The 20300-nt window shown below is 46.4% G+C and overlaps 1 protein-coding gene across 2 annotated transcripts in view; it reads right to left on the bottom strand.

Annotated features, from left to right (window-relative positions):
* Positions 1–13349, bottom strand: part of LOC101931094 (ovostatin-like) — a 52857-nt gene extending 39508 nt beyond the window's left edge. For both annotated transcript variants that reach the window (XM_065571796.1, XM_065571801.1), the window contains exons 1-10: positions 13154–13349; positions 12321–12504; positions 11792–11948; positions 10723–10775; positions 9473–9493; positions 7041–7209; positions 5338–5422; positions 2867–2978; positions 1545–1659; positions 1061–1170 (exon numbers count right to left, since the gene is read on the bottom strand). In XM_065571796.1, coding sequence (XP_065427868.1) covers positions 1061–1170; positions 1545–1659; positions 2867–2978; positions 5338–5422; positions 7041–7209; positions 9473–9493; positions 10723–10775; positions 11792–11948; positions 12321–12504; positions 13154–13218 — 1071 coding nt within the window. In that variant the 5' untranslated portion in view covers positions 13219–13349. The remainder of the gene's footprint in view (positions 1–1060; positions 1171–1544; positions 1660–2866; positions 2979–5337; positions 5423–7040; positions 7210–9472; positions 9494–10722; positions 10776–11791; positions 11949–12320; positions 12505–13153) is intronic.
* Positions 13350–20300: the final 6951 nt, after the last annotated feature.

The raw sequence follows: 20300 nt of genomic DNA, 5'->3' as shown, positions 1-20300 counted from the left end.
CCTGCTTGGGGTAAGCTCCGCAAGCAGAGAGGAGGAACCGGAGACGGAAGGGGGAGCGCACTCGGACAGGCAGTAATGGCCAGCCTGCAGTGCTGCTCCCGTCACCTGGAACTCTGGGATACATCCGGAGTACTTCCGGAATCTGAGTCAAGTGGGGGCTGCATGCCCACAGGAAAGCAATAGGGCTCAGACCTTAGGTCCCAGCTTAACATGGGCTCAGACCCTCCAGCACTGCAGTTCCTGTGACCATGGTCAGAGCCCTAGGTTTGCACAGTTGGTGTGGACACAAGAGGGGTTTGACTTGAGCCCAGGCTCCAGCTCGGGCATACATCGCTCTGTCAACATACATTGACCTTTTGCCCGTGAAAAAAAAAATTAAAAGAGAAAATAATTCTTTTTCCAACTTTATCTTACTTTAATTTCCCCCTTTCTTCTTCTAGTTGAAGAAAACAGAATTTTAAAAATGGGGCATTTTCCCCATCATAACAAAATGAAACTTTCTGAGATAAAAAAAATTGCTAAGTGAACTTTGTTTGTCAAAAAAAATGCATTTTTCACTGAATTAAAACAAAAACTGTTGTTTTCCAACATTAAAAAAAAAAAAAAAACAGCTTCAATTAGCTCCAGTTAACTGGTCATAGCCAAACCTGTGGGGTGGGGGGAAAACTTAAATCACATTTAACTTGTAGTTAAAATCATGTTAATTAGTTAAAATCATGTTAGTTAACATTTTTTTAAACACAAAACATTTCCCCTCATTATAGACCAGACTTCAGAACAAAGGCAGTAAACTTATTGGTAATCAGAGGTCCGTATCGACTAGCTGAAGAACTGAGTTGTAGCCAAGGATGGACAAATGTTGTTTAAGAAAATAATTCTTTTGTTCTAAACTGTGCAGTCTAAGTAGAAAGAATGAAGCTTTGGGGAAGAAAACCTCCTTTGGTGAAAGACTTTTGGTCACATTGCTGGACCCCAAAACACAACTCCCCTACCTCGCAGACCCCTTCTATCACCCAGGATACAGTAGTTTGTCCTGGAGGGTCCCTTGCTGCTGGCCTACCTGTCCAAAGTAAGGAATTCCCCTTTTGTAGGATTGATCCATGTTCTCAAACCGCACACTGCCCAGCACTTGGGTTATGGAAATGTAGGCAGAGCCGGTGAGCTGCACACCTGCAAGACAGACCCAGGATGAAGATGAGACATTAATTAGTCTTGAATTTAACATTGTTTAAATAGAGACAAATTAACCAACTAAGTGTTTGCCTTGGAAATAGTTTGTCACTGTGTTTATAAAATGGATCTTCCCTGGGAATTAGGGTGACCAGACAGCAAATGTGAAAAATCGGGATGGAGGTGAGGGGGTAATAGGAGCCTATATAAGAAAAAGACCCAAAAATCAGGACGGTCCCTATAAAATTGGGACATCTGGTCACCCTACTGGGAATTGACTGGGCAGCCAAAGCTTTGACCCACAGAGCAGTCTCTCTCTCCAACACCCTTTTCCATCACTGTACCCCAGTCTCTGACTGATTGGAAGGTGTTACCTGTTCCTTTCTCTGTCATGATTGCTTTCACATCAAGGTTCATCTGGTACCCAGAGCGATTAAGCTCAAAGATCTTGGAGCTGAAGACATGGGAGATGCAGCCATCCTTCCCCATCTGAGAAGGGAAGAAAACAGTCAGTGAGCAGGGAAAGAGCCCAGTTCTGTGCAGGGTCAGGAGAACTGGGGATCTTCTTGTCAAAGGGGGCAAAGAGGGTGTTGGCTTACTCGCTTGAGCAAAGATAACAGTAGAATATTCATACAAAAGACCATTATGATATACTTGTGCCTGGCTTAGCTGGTAGGTCTCTTGTCTCTGGGTCAGCAGAACCACAGTACAGATTCCTTGCTAAGACTTGGGCTCCTATCCATTGCTGACTCTCTGGGGCTATGCCCAATGCCTGGAAACACTGCACTGTTAGAGTCTGCCTTCTAGACTTTAAACAAGCTCCCTGCCATTCTGCCCTGTATTGAGGAAGCCACTGAGTGCTAACACTGCAGGACAGCAATGCAGGATGGCAGCCCGTGCTGTTTTAAAGGTCCTCTCTTTTCAGGGAGAGGTTGGGAGCAGTTCTCACTCTTCCTGAAGAGAGGAATCTTATGGTACTTTTCCAAGAGCTGGAGAGAACCCAGTGTCTTGGTCAACATCCCTTCTCCCCATGAGACAGATTCTAATGTGTTTAACTGGTATACACAACCATCCCCAATATTATTTCAATGAAGGATATTTCCTCTCTGATTCTGGAAGTACCTTTATCTAGATTGTGGTTAGTTCCTATGGTGCCTGGAGCCCTATAGACACTGGCACTTTAGATTAGATAGATATTTAGCCAGTGAGTTCCATGTAGCCAAGGACCCGCATCAGCCCCAAATATATTGGGGAAATGCTCTGTGATTCTATCCCAAAGCTATCCACCCACCCAAAGGACTCAAATCCCACTCACAATATGGGGGGGGGGAAGGGTCAAAACTAGTTAAAATACAATTTATGTTCAAAGATCAAGAGAGGATTGGGGAGAGGAGGCAAAGATAATAACAACAACAATATAAAGCTCTTCTGTAGCACTTTTTCCCATAGATCTCAAAGCAACTTACAAAGGAGACCAGTATCATTATCCCCACCTTACGGATGGGGACACTGAGGCACAGAGCAGTGAAGTGACTTGCTCAAGGTCACCCAGCAGGCCAATGGCAGAGCAGGGACGAGAACCCAGGTCTCCTGAGTCTCAGTCCTGTACTCCCTGCATTAGAAGGTAGGAATGAAGGGGTGAAAGGAAAGGCGGGAAGGAAGGGAATCTTTTCTAAATAGCTATTGTGTATCATACTTCTTTGGTAACAGACTGACAAAGTGGGTCTCTCTTGCAGTTTCCATACAAACTGAAATCCCTGCACACACTGAGCTGGACTCTCCCCTCGACAGGCTGGCCATAGGTGTACCTAGTGGAGGAGAAAACACAACAGTGAATTAGGGGCTCAAGAGACTGACCTGAGCTAACGTACAGCTACAGACCCAGGATCCGCCCCACGCCTGGGAACCCAGAGACGGGAGTAATTTTGTGTGCTTTCTGTCTAGATTTCTGAATACTGCAGAAAGGTTAATTACCTGTGAGCAGCAATGGTGTGGATTTTCATGCCAACCTCTGTACCCTGGTGACAACTCTCACTGTCTGAGGACATTGCAGCTTACCTTTATTTCTTAGTATCTCCATTGCCCCATACTCATTTGTCCTAATGAAACGTCCTGTCATTTCCTTAAACAGGGCAATCTGTGTCCCATGAAGGGGCCTCCACGTTGCTCTTAGAGCAGCGATTCCCGACCTTTCTATGATGCAGCCCTTCCCCTCCGTGTCCCCATGCATCTGCCATCTTCATGCCTTTGTTCTGCTTGTTTTCTGTCTCATTTATCCTTTTCATCTTGCCTTTTTTCCTTTTCACTGTATTTAACATTTTCTTCGCGTTCTCTGTTTATTGCCAACTCCCCTCTTTTCTCTGCAATCCACCAGCAGCTCCTGCCCTTCCTCAGGACCCCACTCACTAGATGCCTCAACTTGATGCCACCAGAGGCTGAGGTGAGTGCTGCACCAGCAGAGCAGAGACATTGGAGCTGCTGCATTAGCCTGTTGCCACATTCATGTGAGTAGAGCTGAGTGAATAAGGGATTTTTCGGTTTGCTAGCCATTCCAAAAAACCGGGGGGGATCTGTATATATTAGGTAGAATGGACAATGAAAATTTTCACATTTTTTTGGCAATTAAAAAGTCAACAAAAATTGTTTCAATTTCAAGAATTTACTAACATTTAAAAAAAATTTAAAAAGGAAATTTCTAAACAAAACATTGTTTTTAATCAAAAATAGAAATGTTTCATTTCCAAAATGTCAAAACAAAATGTTTTAATTTTTTCATATCTTTGAGTGAATTTAAACTGACATGAATACACAAAATGTTTTGGCGTCTTTGAATTGGCATGTTTTACTGGGAAAAGGTTCAGACTGAGATATTTTGCCAGGCTCTACATAGCCAAGACCACAACAGGAGCAGGAAAGGAAGGTGGTTGGCTGTCAAAGAACTACTTGCCATTTGACTTGCAGACTCAGCAGCATGTTGCAGAGTGTGGGGGACATGGACTGGGAGTCCAGGATCTTTCTTTGGCCATGCTGATCTGTGCGCTGTGGGTCCCCCTTAAGCTAGTTTAGCATCCCCCACATTAGTAAACGTTGTTTCACAGACACTTGATTCTCTTCTGCAGTGCAGAACAATTTCCCACAGACGAACTCTAAAGCTCTCTGTATCAGAGGGGTAGCCGTGTTAGTCTGAATCTGTAAAAAGCAACAGAGGGTCCTGTGGCACCTTTGAGATTTCCATTACTTGCATCTGAAGAAGTGAGGTTCTTACCCACGAAAGCTTATGCTCCCAGTACTTCTGTTAGTCTCAAAGGTGCCACAGGACCCTCTGTTGCTTTCTAAAGCTCTCTGTGCTCTAATCTATTTCCCTAAAGGTACAGAAAGTGGGTATACTGTTGTCTAGGCCTTTGGGCCATCCACTCTGAAATACTTTGATGACAGTTGCATCAGTTTTGCAATAGAGACAGGTCTGAGCCAAACCCAGGATTTGAGCAACTCCCTGAGCTTTGGGGAAGTTTAAATGCAATCTTAAGCCTACCCCTACTTTTTAAACTTCGTATTTTAAAAATCACTGCCACCACCGTTTGGGGCCCAATTTCTCTCTGGGGTGAGTTCACTGATGTCCTGGGATGAAGCTGATCCTCTGAGGCAGAGGAAGGCAAATCAACTCCCCTTGATGACAGTTGGGCCAGGATTTCACCTTTAGATTCGACATAATAATCTCCTGGTGTAAGAGTTACTCAGCCCCTTTAAAGGACTGAGCCCAACTGTTCTCAGCTACACTGGATAGGGTCAGCTCAGGGTCCCATAGCCCGCTTGGATGCTGAATCCCTTGCTGGGCTTTAACTCCATGCTACTTGCTGGCTTAGCAGAGCCTACTCCTAAAATAACCACTGAAGAGGGGTGAGCCCATCCCAGGGGATCCGTAAGGAAGCAGATAATGTTGTGTAAAACCCACCATACACCTGTGCAAACAATAAGATTCCCATCCACCCACAAGCCAGAGGAACACAAATAAATCTAGGCCGCTATCCCCAAAATCAATATTGATCAGCCTCTTCTGATGGCTTTGTCCTCCTCCTCGTCTGCTGATGAGTCTCCCCTCTTGTCTGTCTCTCTGGGAAGGTCTCACCCTGCCCCCAGTCTCTCTGCAGCACTGTATCAGATACTTACACACCACAAACTTTCACTGTCAAATCGGGATTCAGGACTGAGACACTTTTTGGTGCGTGGACCATAACTTCAAACTTTGGTAGCACTAGTGTGGGGGGGAAAAAGGCACATTAGCTCCTATGCGAGAAATGGACCTCCTAGTTGTTTAGTTACTACTAACACACAGCAGGCGGGAACTAGAGTGCTCTGAATTGGGTTGGTGAAAGGGACCAAGAAAATGATCTAACACTTGGGGATCATGGTGAAAATGCTCCACTAGCTATCAGTAAACCCGACATAGACAAGTAATGGATTTGCTCTGAGGTGCTACTTAAGGAAGGATAAGCCATAAAACAAGCAGTGTTTAGTTAGACTCCTCACTATGTGCTGAGAAAGCTAGTGAATGCTGCTAGGATAAAGGTTAGTTCCTAGTGCCAACCTTTAATGTTTGTAACTCAAGTTTCATAACCTGCCTAGGAGGAGTTTTTCACAGCCTGCACCTACAGGAGATGTTTAACTTCTGTTCTTTGGCTTTTTACTATTTGTTTCTTCTCTCTAGTTCTCAAATGGCACATTTATTAAAGGCAATTAGTGTCAGAATGTCTCTGGGAACAAAAACGGGTAAAAAGGGGAGAAACAGAAGACAAGTGGAGTTCAATGACTGAAAGATACCTAGAGACATAAAGCATATGCTGCAGTCACATGATGTGATTGCAGCGCATGTAGATCAAAGCTAGCCGGAGTAGCAATAGCAGTGAAGCCTCAGCAGTGCAGAAGTAGTGGGAGGTTGCCTGGGTTAGCCACACCAACCCAAGACCCTGGGTCCGTACTCAAGCAGCTGCAGCCCCTACTGCTAGCTAGCTCAAAGCTAGCTCAGGTATGTCTACACAGGCTGCAGTCACACTTCCTGATTGCAGTATGAACAGTCCAAAAGAGGGATTTGTGCAGGGCTGCAGTCTTGATCCAAAGAGCTGGCAAAGTGGGGTCAGTACCTTTGGCAGGTTGAGTATAGTGCATTGCTGTTAAAATGTATCTCTTGTGAGAGACATCCCCAATGCAAAAACCTTAGCTCCTAATAACCCAGACTTGGGGTTGTTCAAAATGCAAACCCTGGATCTAGATGGATTTCTGCATTCTGAATTCTGCAAACAGACTTTGTCTTTGGAGTGGGCTGAACCAGAAGCCAGAACAGAACACCCTGGAATTTGCAGTGTAACTGGACCACAGACTAAGATCTTGTGCAGAAAGGAGTGCAGGCCTGTTCTGTTGAGTCATCCCAGGCTCAGGCACTCAAACCTTGTATGAAAATCCAGGATAATTTCTGGTGGCTCTAATTTGGTTGAGAACGTCCCTCAGGGCCAGAATGAACTAAGACAGAGGCGGTCCTAGAGACAAACCCTAGGAAGGGCCATGCTTTGGGATGAAGTTTAGTCTGAAGTTTGGGTCTGCAGGTAACACATGAACAAATTTGTCTTGTTCTTGAGTTACCTGCAGACCCAAACTCCAAAGATGAGGTGAGTCTGGACACCAGCTCAGGTCTCTAGACTCCACTGAGGACAGGGTAGAGACCTGGTCCATTCACAATGGGGTCAGGAGACCCATAGATAGCAATGCACACTTTTTTGGGGGGTGGGGGTGTTGCAATTTGGGTCTAACTATGACAGATTGGGCCCTACTCCAACTATTTTTTCCTAGTGCAAATAATAGCAACAGCAGGTATTAACCATATTCCTCCACAGAGAATGAGTGACGAGTGCTAGATCCCGATTTCTTTTCCACATTGATTTGGTAGTTGCCCAGCATTGGCTCTTTGATTAACTGGAACGTGAGCTGGACGATGGCCACCTTAGATGTCACATTCAGCCACTGGAAGATCCGATTGCCCTGAGGATCCTAGGGGACAGAGGGAGCAGGAAGATAGGCACAGACACAGCTAGTTTCTTTTTCTTAACGGAAGGCTGGTGTGTTATTGAGCCTCCATCTAGCTGACATTTCCCAGAATGGGTAGCCTGTCTCCTGCTGAGGCAGAACTTAATGTTTTGCTATTAGCACATGCAACAGGAATCAAAGACACAAAGTAAATTGTTGTCATACCTATATGTGACACTAATCAATGCTGTCTATAGTAAATATCAGAGGGCAAGTCTACACTACAATGCTACATCAGCACAGCTGCAGTGCTGCAGATGCACTGCTCTAGCATGCCTGGTGAAGATACTCTATGTCAACAGGAGAGCGCTCTCTTGGCAGCATAATTACTCCACTTCTGCGAGAGGCAGAAGCTATGTCAGTGGGAGAACATCTCCTGCTGACACAGCACAAGTGTGGACAGCACTTAGGTCAATATAACCTATGTCGCTGGGGGGTGGGGGGGTGTCTTTTTTCACACCACTGAGTGACATAAGTTACATTGACTTAAGCGGTAGTGTAGACCAGCCCTAAGTCTTCTAGCTCTTTCCACCTTACAAATTTGGTGCATGTTGAATTTAGCATGACTTTCCCCACACTTCCCCCCGTTTCATAGATTTATAGATTTCAAGGCCAGAAGGGACCACTGTGATCATCTAGTCTGACTTCTGTGTAACACAGGCCATACATTTTCCCCAAAATTATTCCTAGAGCATATTTTTTAGACAAACATCCAATCTTGATTTAACAATTGTCAGTGATGGACAATCCACCACGAGACTTTGTAAAGTGTTCCAATAATTACTCACTCTCACCATTATAAATTTACACCTTATTTCTAGTCTGAATTTGTCTAGCTTCAACTTCCCCCCGCTGGATACTTTTCTCTGCTAGATGGAAGGGCCCATTATTAAATATCTATTTCCCATGTAGATACTTATAGACTGTAATGAAGTCACCCCTTAACCTTCTCTTGTGAAGCTAAATAGATGGATAGCCTCAGAGAGCTCATTTAGTCATTCTTGTGGCTCTTCTCTGAACCCTCCCCAATTTATCAACATCCTCCTTGAATTGTGAGCACCAGAACTGGACACAGTATTCCAGCAATGGTCTCACCAATGCCAAATACAGAGGTAAAATAACCTCTCTACTCCTACTCAAGATTCCCCTGTTTATACATCCAAGGATCTTACTAGCTCTTCTGGCCACAGCATTGCACAGGGAGGTCATGTTCAGTTGATTATATACCACAAGTCCTAAATCTTTTTCAGAATCACTCTTTACCAGGATAGAATCCCCCACTGTGTATGTATGTCCTACAGTCTTTGTTCCTAGATGTATACACTTTCATTAGGTTGTATTAAAATGCATATTGTTTGCTTGTACCCTGTTAACCAACACATCCCTGTGAATTAGGGAAGAATTGCTATCCCGTTTCACCAATAGATAAACCCTACGTTCTCCCACCCTGCCCTATACTGCAGAAGGTTCCAGCTTTCCATGCTGTTATGAAGAAGGGGTGGGAAAGGGTGAAGAAGGGGGATCTTTCTTCCCTATCTTATCCCACACACAAACCCTTCCCCACATCCTGCCCCTCCATTGTCCCAGTTTTCCCCAACTGGAAGGAGAGAAGAGACACTCTACAACACCCCCCCACACACAGTTATTTGGGCTCCCATAGCCTTTTGTTCTCTCTCATTCTACATTGGTTAAAAAAAAAGACTTTCTAGCAATTGCCTTGTGCTTGTTAGTGAACAATGTCAAACTCGGTAATGTTTAAAATTTCACTGTATGCAACAATTAATGGCTGGACTTCACAGTACAAGTGAAATCTTGCAGGCATGCATGCTTGGAAGGGAACTGAAACTTTCTCACTTATTAACAAAAGCACAACATGCCATATAATTTCTAAAACACTTCATGGTCCAAAGCAGCTAGTAATTGCATCCATTATCTACAATTGTTCCTTGCTTTAGCGGGGCAAGTTATGCAAACTATAAACCAAAGCAATTGGAACTCTTGATAGGAAGGAGAGGAAATAGAAATACCATATGAACAGGACAATTTTAACTACTATTGGGCTAAACTCTACTTGTAAAGCTGGACTTGCTCCACTGGATTCCATAGAAATACTGTGCATTTCTACCAGTGGATCTGAGAGCAGAATGTGACTAGTTAAGTATATCTCACACACACACTCAGGATTTCACGTTTATAGGTGACACATTTTAAAAAGCAAGTCTCTTACCTGAATGGTGATCAAGGGATACTGAAAAAGAGACCAGGAAAAGAGACTGTAAGTGTTTGAGGAAACAATAATAGTTGTTTCAGCACTGAATGAATAACAATTTTAAAAACAATTTTAGATGTTAAGGGCCCAAATCTACAGTGAGTATTCAAGCAAGATTTTCACTGAGTTCAGTAGGAATTTTATCTGAGTAAGAACCACAAGGTTTGGCCCTAAATGCTGAAGAGAATATATAAAAAGGAAGAGGAGATGAGGGCATACGACACCATGGAACCAGGGGCGGCTCTATGTATTTTGCTGCCCCAAGCATGGCAGTCATGCGGCTTTCGGCGGCGCACCTGTGGGAGGTCTGCCAGTCCCATTGGCTTCGGCGTACCCGCCACCAAATTGCCGCTGAAGCCGTGGGACTGGCAGACCTCCCGCAGGCATGCCGCTGAAGGCTTCCTGACTGCTGCCCCCACAGCGACCGGCAGGCTGTCCCCCGCGGCTTGCCACCCCAGGCACGTGCTTGGTGGGCTGGTGCCTGGAGCTGCCCCTGCCTGGAACAGATTCTGATCTCACTTGTACTGGTGCAAACCAGGAGTACAGTTACTGTTACAATGCTGTACCTAAGATCAGAATCAGGCCTCATCTGTCTCATCCATCCACACTCTCAGATTATCTAGCACCTTTCAACAGGGCAAAATCCTGCTCTCTCCTGCACAGGTAAGGGGTGAGAATAAGGTGCAGGAAGCCTATTCTCCACAGTCAAGAAGCCAGCCAGGACCCCTCCACGTGTTGCAATAAGTATAATATCCCCAAGACAGATAGTCTGTTGGTGGCAGTGTCTAGATTCTCTCCCCTTGCAGATGGCTAGTGAGCCTGTCGCCATGGGCAGCACATGCTAAATGGGAACAGTAGGCGTGGGCCAAGTGAAATTGCTTCTTGGAGCAGTAAAGATCACCTGGCACAGACTCTCCTTGAAGCCCCTTGCCCAGCAGTAGCAGGAGGGCTCTTGTGCCAGGTGCACAGCGGTCTACATGCTAGTGCTGCTCTGTGTGGCTGCTGCATGTAAGGGCAGGACTTTGTATGTGCAGTGTTAAGGTTCCAGTTCAAATGAATATTTCTCCTTCAGTTTCTGCAGAAATTCAGCTCCAATTCTGTCCAACAAGTGCATATTTAAAGGTTGGACTGGGGCTGATGCGGTAACACCCACCAATTTACCATCCAGGTGGGGCGCCTGGATAATTCTGGTCTCTGGTCACACTCACCGTCTCCTGAACAGGCCTAAAATGGGTATCGAGAGCGACAACTCGAAACAGCACTGAAAAGACATGGGCAAGAGATCAACATTAGCTCTCCTCGATCTTCTGAGCTCCAGTTTGGTCCATACCCCCACTTCAGCTGGTTTTCCAGCACTCCCCTCTTGAAAAAGGAACAGGTAAATCATAGCTAGGATCTGTGCCCACAGTGAAGAGGGTTCCGGCTCCATCCTTTCATTCGAGAGACTTTCCATGGTATAACTTTCCATGGGACTGAATTCCCTGAACTGGCCTAACAGCAGGGAATGCTTTTCTCCAGAGGTTTGTCTAGCCCACTGAAGGAAAGGGAGTGGGTTGGTAGTCAGATAGCCTGAGTTCTGTTACTGACTCCCTGTGTGGCTTTAGGCAAATCCCCTTTTTTATCTCCATTTCTCCACTGTAAAATGTGCCCACTTCCCCTGTAGAGGTATGTCAGCATTAATCTAGTTAATCTCTGCACAGGACTTTGAGCACATGAAAGTGCAAGTGTTATTAAGAAGCAGTCATCTCTGATTAGAGCAGTTTGCCCGATTCAGAAGTGATTTCCCCAGTGTCTGCACAGCAGGTAATTCTGTGTGAGAACCTTCCCTCATGGCCTCTCCTACTGGGTGCTCACCATGTACTTGAAGCTGGAAAGCCCAGCTATGGCCACAGATGTGGAACTATAGCTAGAAAGCCATTGGGCAGTGCTCTAAGCATCTATTCGTGGCTACGAGTGCCTGGGAGCCATAACAAGGCAGCAGCAGTGAGAGCAGGGGACAAAGGGAGTGACTGTGGAAAGAGAGTGAATAAAGACTGGGGAGTGAGCTGGGATTTTGACAGTCACCCATCAGGTGCTCTCCTGTGTCTGAGAGTGGCTTCCTCAGCTCCACTGCAGACATTAGCAATGATTTTACTTTAAGGTGCTGAGTAGTCAGCCCAAATCCGCAACATTGTCTGCTCTGACTTGCATTTTGCAGAGCAGTTCTCTCTCTCACTCTAGCTCAGGATATTGGTTCCCAGAGGAAATGACATTAAGTAAAGCAGTATCCACATTCACCTGTCTGTCCCGGCTTGTAGATGGGTTTGTCTGTCTGGACAAAGACAACGCTGTCCACATTCTGAATTGCCACCGACCTCCTCTCTGTCAGCCTGACTGTGGCCCCTTTGGCAGAGAAAGTGATGAAAGCCAAGGGGGAAAAGGTGGCACGAGGAGCCTGGGAGGGATGCAAAATATAAGGGGAGAATGTTCAGCTTAGACCATTCTCTCCAGGAGCAGTTTCCTGCAGCATGAAGTGTACTACAGATGCACACCACACCTCAGTTCCACTGCCAGCTCTGTCTCTTTTTCAGATCTATACTGATTCTGTCTTCCCATATCCCTCTCTTCTCTCACAGTGCAGCTCTCCCCTGCCTCCTCCCCCCCTCCATTTCTCATTCCTTCCAGCTCTTATTTCTCCCTTAGTCTCCCTCCTCTACTTTACCCTTTCCTCTCCCATCGCTAATTCTGTAAGATCACTTGTTTGATCATACACATTTTCCATGATTACTTTTTTTTTCTTTATTGAAATGTAAATTAAAGTCTGTACCATGAATCTGATGCACTGGAAGAAGTCATTTCCTCTCACAGGCTGCTCAAAAATAGTGGTGTTGGAACCGCTGTACTCCAGGACGACACTCACAGATACCGATTCATTGAGGTTGTAGAGCTGCAGGCAGGCCTGATCCGGAGAGCTGCTCTGCAGCACTGACGGCACCATCAGGATGTACTGTCTATGGAAATCAAATAACACAAATTCATTCAAGAGACAAGGGGGCAGATAGGAAGGAACAACCTGTTTGGGTGAGGTCAGACAATGGTTATGGAGAAGTAAAGGACTTTTTCATTATAGGTTCAGATCTAACATAGGACCCCAGACAGCTCTGCTAATTGCCAACAATCCCTCGCAGCCGCTTTGCTATTCCTGGGCTTCCCACACAGCTCTGCCGATGCCCCTCAATCATGCTCTGCAGCCCCCCCATGTTATGAATCCTGGAAGCCCATACCTATCACACCACACCTTGCTATTACTGTTCCCTTTCCTACGCATATAAGCTCAGACATGTTACATTTTGTGGTAGTTTAGCAAGGTGTAAAAAGTCTGTTTTGTGCTCAGATGAGAAGCAATCAACCCATTTCATAGAATCATAGAAGATTAGGGTTGGAAGAGACTTCAGGAGGTCATCTAGTCCAACCCCCTACTCAAAGCAGGACCAACCCAAGCTAAATCATCCCATCTAAGTTAGAATTCAGCCTAGGCCTCCAGATATAAAAGGTGGCAGCAGCAGAAGCAGTATTTTCTAACTGTGTCACCAAACCCTTCAATAAATGAATGATTCACAGCAAACACATATCATTAGTAAAGTAAGTGGTATTTCTTACAGTTCAGGAGCATATGCAGCTGTTAGGTGACTGACAAGGGCACTCAGAAAAAATTTCAGCAGCATCTCTGTCCACGGAGTCAAGGGAAATGCAGAGATATAATCACCCAAGGGACAGCACGTTGTCTGAGATTTTAATAGCCCTTGGACATTCCTTGCTCAGAGTTGCACAATGAAAGAGCCTGTTCCTCAACTCCTCCCTGACTCTCACCTGAGTTGCTGATGGCTTTATAAGCCCAGCAAGGGGTGGGGATCCTAGTCCATCCCACTTTTTCCAAGACCCTCCCCAGAAACCTATCACAATCCACTCCAGCTCCCTGTCCTCCAAATTGCAGCACTTGTTGCAATTTTCTAATCATCCATGCAAAATGTCTTTAGTGGCTTGGCTTGCTTCTAACACTGATGCTTGGCACAGGGAAGCAGGAAATGACCCAAAGCAGAACGAGCGTGTTAAACTAGTTTAAGGCTTGAGTTTTTTCCCCCCTTGATTCTGGAGGAATTCACCTACTAGGTTGACAAGCTGTTTGCAGTGGATTAACTTTACATGCATATTTTGATGCTTGATCCTTGCTGAAATCTGTGTGCACATTCCTGGAATAGAAAATGAACAGAGTAGAGCACGTCTCCCTCGCTTCACCACCGTCTTGATTTTTGAATATGATGATGATGAGATTGAAGAATAGGGAAACCAGAGCTGGAAACAGATCTAGGTCACTCACACCTAGCCCAGGGGTCCCGGGGGGAAGGGGCCGTCAAGGAATGCGGGGGGTTGGATGGGGCAGGAGTCCCGGGGGACGGGCCATGACCCCCTTGTGGGGTGAGGAGGGAACCGGTTGTTAAGATTTTGGCAGCTCATCACTGCTCTCCCTGCTGTAGCCAATGCTGAATGTCTGCTGCAGTCTATTTTTCAAGGCTTTATCCATTACTCAAACAATGTGCTTCCACCAAGTCCCTAGGTATTTGCTAGCACTCCTGGATCTCAGTTTTTCCCCAGTCAGGATACAAGTAATTTCAATGGAAGTTACTCAGATCCTGCAAGAGGAAAATAGGGTCCCTGCTCTTTAACTGAAATCCCCTCCTTTTGTTTTGAAAGAGGACACAAAACCCAGGTCTCCCCACCTCACCACACAAAAACAGGAGGCAACACTGGAAAATAGTTGTTTGATGTTTGTGATTCCTGTGCTCCAGAGTTATCGCAACAATGGGATTAAACATCATCCACTTGGAGCCACATTGGCATGGTTTTATTCCTGACCAGCTCTAGTGCCAATAAATAAAGCTGCAGATGACCTGTCTGCCTCCCTGCAGCCAACGCAGGATTGTTCTGTTTCAGAAACAGATCAAGCAGCTCATCCTCAAAATTTCACTTTACACAAATTTCTTGGCAAAAGGGTTATTTTCACATTAAAAAAATTACAAAAATACACACGTTTGTGTTTTTAGTGCAAAGTCTTTTTGGAAGTTGAATGGCCCCGTTGTTGCATAAAAGCACACCCCATTTCACTGAAAATATTTATGGAAATATTTGTGGAAATTACCCCCGTTGGGAGTTTTTGCTGTTACGTAGTGCAAGGCCAAGAGGCAGCAGCTGATGTTCAGTTTTTTTCCCTGTCAAACTTTGGAAAGGGGATGACAGGAAGCGTAGAGATTTTACTGACCCGGAGGCTCAGAATTACTTTGTGGAGTCAGTTTGCAGCAGACACAGAATTTCAACATTCCTGGCAGCAGAGTAACAGGAAGATTCAGTCCACAGCCTGAGCTCCTTATATCTTCCTGTTCCATCATACAATGCTGTATTGTTTCTGATTCCTCTGTTTCCTTGATAGTTTGGTGTTGGTTATTGATGTTTGAGTGTTTACTCTTTGTTAACCTTCATGTAACCCTCTTAGGGTGGTGTTTTCAGTGCAGCATTAACCCAGGTGTGGGTGGTCATACTGCAAAGCCCTACAGCATTACTGTGTGCTCAGTGGTGCTTCACGCACCCACCTGCATCACTAGGACTCCCAGGGGCACATCCCAGGGTTCTTTGCACTGCAGTGAGCTGAACCACTCTATGACTGTTTCCCAGTGAATTGTGGGAGAACTTCTCTGTCCTTTCTGGGCACACAGAGGGAATTGTAGGAAGGCATTGGAGGACTATCAGCACTGGATTGGTTTAACCTGTGTCCTCGCTACAGCATAGGTGGGTTACTAGCCTGAGTAATATTAGCCTATAGCCCCAGATAGGTCAGATAGCCTGGGTTTAAGGCAACAGTAAACTTGGGTGAGAGGGTTTTGTGTGCGGATGGGGTAGGGGGTGCAACACCAACTCAGAGCTCGGGCTAACTCTGCAGTGAAGACATTCCCATAATCACAGAATCATAGGACTGGAAGGGATCTTGAGAGGTTATCTAGTCCAGTCCCCTGCACTCATGGCAGGACTAAGTATTATCTAGACCATCCCTGACAGGTGTTTGTCTAACCTGCTCTTAAAAATCACCAATGATGGAGATTGTACAACCTGCCTGGACAATTTATTCCAGCACTTAACCATCCTGACAGTTAGGAAGTTTTTCCTAATGTTCAACTTAAACCTCCCTTGCTGCAATTTAAGCCCATTGCTTCTTGTCCTGTCCTCAGAGGTTAAGGAGAGTAATTTTTCTTCCCCGTCCTTGTAACAACCTTTTAAGTACTTGAGAACTGTTATCATGTCCCCCCTCAGTATTCTCTTTTCTAGACTAAACAAACCAATTTTTTCAATCTTCGCTCATAGGTCATGTTTTCTAGACCTTTAATCATTTTTGTTGCTCTTCTCTGGACTTTCTCCAACTTGTCCACATAATTCTTGACACCCTGGGCCAGCAACAGGACACCCCCAGTGAGGGGGCCAAGGAAAGGTATTCCCCTTTTGCTTCGGTGCGTTGTAGACTTGTTTCCCTTTGTTTGGCAGAGGAGCAATCTTCAGGCCTGCCCCGAGACCTACCGGGAAGGCTTTGAGAAACAAATCCTGAAGAGGGAAGACAGACACGCTCCAGAATGGGGTTGATTTACCCCAGGCCCTGTCCCTGCCAGAGGAGGGAGTGCTAAGTCCGGCAAGGCAGAAGGGGTGCCTTGCCACATGTGGTGTCAGCAGTGGGATTGCATTGGCGCTGAGAACCATCCCAGGGCAAGGTAAATCACCCCCCGCCCCAAAATGGATGACATAGTGAGGGCACTGATGCAGGCCATAGCATAACAACAAGAGGCTACCAGGGTCCAGATGACCATCCAACAGGAGTCGGTATGACAAATCAGCTGCTGATAAGCCAGAAAGCCCAGGATCGAGCCACCCTGCAGGAGGTCATGAGCCAGCTGAAGGCCATGACCGCTCTGACACATGGTCTTAATGGGACACGACCCCTAAGGGACAGCAGTTACCTGCAAAAGATGACGGTGGAAGATGATGTGGAGGCGTATCTTCTCACCTTTGAGAGAACGGCCCTACATGAGGCCTGGCGCTGAGACCAGTGGGCCAGCATCCTTGCCCCTTTTCTGTGTGGGGAAGGCCAGAAGACCTACTATGACATGGCAGCAGAAGCAGCCACAGATTACCCCATTTGAAGGCAGAGATCCTGGCAAGATCCGGGGTGACGACAGCTATAAGGGCCCAGAAGTTCCATGAGTGGAGGTACCAGGACAGAAAAGTGCCGAGGTCACAACTGTTTGATCTGATCCATCTAACACGGAAGTGGCTGCGCCCCGAGATCCACAGCATGGAGAAGATTATAGAAATCATAGTGCTGGACATGTTCATGAGAGGATTACCACCAGACCTACGAGGATGGGTTAGCCAAAATGACCCTTCCTCTTATGATGATTTAGTTGCCCTCGTAGAGAGACAACTAACGGCCAAGGAACTTTCTCAGATTCCGGGGAAGAAATGTGCCGAATCAAGAGATCAGTCCCCACCCTGAAGGACCAGAGTCCCGAAGGGTCAGGCAGAACTTTGTTAGGGAGAAAGGATGCTGAAGAGCGGCCAGAGTCTGCAAAGGGATTTAGGGGACTGGGGAGAGAGGGTCGTGGGGTAAGACCCGATAGCCCAAAGAATAGGGGGCTATCCCAAGCGGGATATAAGTATTATGCTTGTGGAGAACTAGAGCATATCACAGCCCTATGTCCTAACACTGAGGAGCCCATGCAATCAATCTGGGTGATCATGCGGGCCCATGTGGCTTAATCAACCTCGTGGGGGTTGTGATGACCCCACATAGGTACACGCGGCCAGTTAAGATGAATGGCATAGAGACCGTTCCATTGGTGGATTCCGGGAGTGCCATCACGCTGGTCTCAGGAAAACTAGTGGGACAGGACCAGCTGTCTTAGGCCAAACACATAGGGATAACCTGTGTACATGGCACTGTCAACTACTATCCAACCATCCCTGTCCAAATTGAAGTTCAGGGGAGTACCACAAGGGTGACGGAAGGGGTGGTCCCTTAACTCCCATATCCGGTCCTCATAGGACGAGACTTCCCAGGGTTCAGGAATCTACTTCCGGTGGGTGAGTCCGAGGACGGTAGTGACCCCAGGAGTGATACTGTGGCCCCAGTAGGTAGCCCTCTCCCATTTTTCTCTGAATTTGCCCAGGACTTGTTCTCTGCAACTGGGAAGCCCCAGCAAACTAGGCGATAAAGGAGGGCAGACAAAAAGTTGGGAACAGGATTGCACTTGTAGAGAGGCGATCTTGTCCAGCTGGCAGGGGGACAACTCAGGTTGTTGACGAGCCAGAAGCTGGACCCAGTTCTGCTGAGGCCAACCCTGGAGGGGAAACAGAAACAGGTTCCCTTGATTTTGAGCATATTGGGCCCTCATTTAGAAATGTTGGGCAAGACTGAGCCAATGATCCGCGGTATGACAATATTAGAAGGGAGGTAGTTGAAGTAAATGGGGTTCCAGTGGAGGGGAAACACAAAGGCCCAGGACCATACTTTGTGATAAGAAGGGACCTGTTATATAGAGTACTCCAAATGCAAGAGGAAGAAGTGGAGCAGCTCCTGGTGCCTCAAAGACACCAGAGAGCAGTGTTGGACCTAACTCATAGCCATTTGTTTGGAGGACATCTAGGGATAGATTAAACCCTCAACCGAATCCTATGAAGGTTCTTTTGGCCAGGAGTTTATATGGAGGTCCGACGATATTGCGCCCCTGCCCAGAATGCCAATTACATGGCCCATGACCACCCTTAAGGGCCCCGCTAGTACCTCTGCCAATTATTGAAGTCCCATTTGAGAGGCTAGCCATGGACCTGATAGGCCCACTGGAGAAGTCAGCCCGAGGCCATCAGTGTGTGCTCATTGTTCTTGAATACACCACCCGATACCCAGAAGCCATACGTAACACAATGTCCAAGACAACAGCAAAGGAATTAATTAAAATTTTCTCTAGGGTAGGGATACCAAAAGAGATCTTAACGGATCAAGGAACCCCCTTCATGTCAAAATTGATGAAGGACTTGTGTGCGATGCTCCACATATGGGCCCTACAAATGTCATTCTACCATCCACAGACGGCCGGCCTCGTCAAATGCTTTAATAGGACACTGAAGAACATGATAAGGAAAGTGGTGAGCTGGATGGGAAAAATTGGGATACTTTGCTACCTTATCTGATGTTTGCCATAAGGGAAGTTCCCCAAACGTCCATGGGATTCTCCCCCTTTGAGCTGCTATACGGTCACCATCCCGGCGGCATACTGGACATTGCCAAGGACGACTGGGAAGAACAGCCTAACCAGGGGAGAAACATCATTGAACATGTGATGCAGATGTGGGACAGGATAGATGTGTCACCTCCATAGTGCAGGAACACATGGAGAAAGCACAAGAGGCCCAACAGACCTATTACAATCGCAGAGTGAAGGTCCAGAAGTTCCAGACAGGTGTTCAGATAATGGTGCTGGTGCCCACAGCTGAAAGCAAGCTCCTGGCCAGATGGTAGGCGCCATATGAAGTAATAGAGGCCGTTGGGCAGGTCGACTATAAGGTTCGACAGCCTGATCACTGGAAGCCGGAGCAGATGTACCATGTCAAACTGTTGAAACCCTGGCAGGACAGAGGAGCTTATGTGGTCACCCTAGAGACGCCACCCCAAGAAAATAAACCACAGGGGCAGTGAGAATATCCCCTGAATTGGCCCCTGAACAACAGGCAGAAGTCACCAATATGATTTAGCGAAACCACGATGTGTTCTCGAAGAATCCAGGCAGAACCACTGAAGCCCATCATCATGTCATCATGGACCCCGTGGAGTAAAGGTGAATATTAAGCCACACCGGATCCCAGAGGTGAAAAGAGGAGATTAGGACCAAAGTTAAAAGGATGCTGGAGCTAGGAGTCATTGAGGAATCCCATAGTCAGTGGTCCAGTCCGATCATTCTGGTACCTAATCCAGATGGCACCATAAGATTCTGCAATGACTTCTGGAAATTAAACGAGGTGTCCCAGTTCGATGCCTATCCCATACCTCGGATACACGAGCTAATCAACCAGTTGGTCAAAGCACGATTCCTGTTCACCCTCGACTTGACCAGAGATTATTGGCAAATTCATCTGGCCAAGGAGAAGACTGTTTTTTCTACATCAGAAGGATTGTACCAATATACTGTCCTCCCTTTTGGATTACACGGGACTCCAGCAACCTTCCAGTGGCTCATGGATAAGCTGTTATGTCCACATGCCAAGTATGCGGCTGCTTACCTTGATGATGTGGGCATACATAGCGCAAACTGGGGGACACACCTAGAAAAGGTGGAAGCAGTATTGGATACGCTGAGGGATGTGGGTCTCACTGCAAATCCCTCCAAATGTGCAATAGGGCTAGCCAAAGCCAAATTCTTCGGTTACATTGTCGGAATGGGTGTAGTGAAGCCCAACTGAATAAGTTAGAAGCAATACAAAGTTGACCCGACCAATCCAGAAGAAACAGGTCAGAGCATTTCTGGGAATAGTAGAGTACTACAGGTGATTCAGTCCCCACTTTACTATCAGGGCATACCCATTGACAGACCTGATAAAAGCCTGAGGCCCAGACATAGTTAAATGGACCAGCGTGGCTGAAGAAGTGTTTACAGATCTGAGGATCACCCTTTGTAGTAATCCAGTACTAGTAATGCCAGACTTTGAGAAGGAGTTT

Source organism: Chrysemys picta, chromosome 1, assembly GCF_011386835.1.
Source record: "Chrysemys picta bellii isolate R12L10 chromosome 1, ASM1138683v2, whole genome shotgun sequence".
Lineage (NCBI taxonomy): Eukaryota > Metazoa > Chordata > Testudines > Emydidae > Chrysemys > Chrysemys picta.
This window is presented reverse-complemented; position numbering and strand designations above follow the sequence as displayed.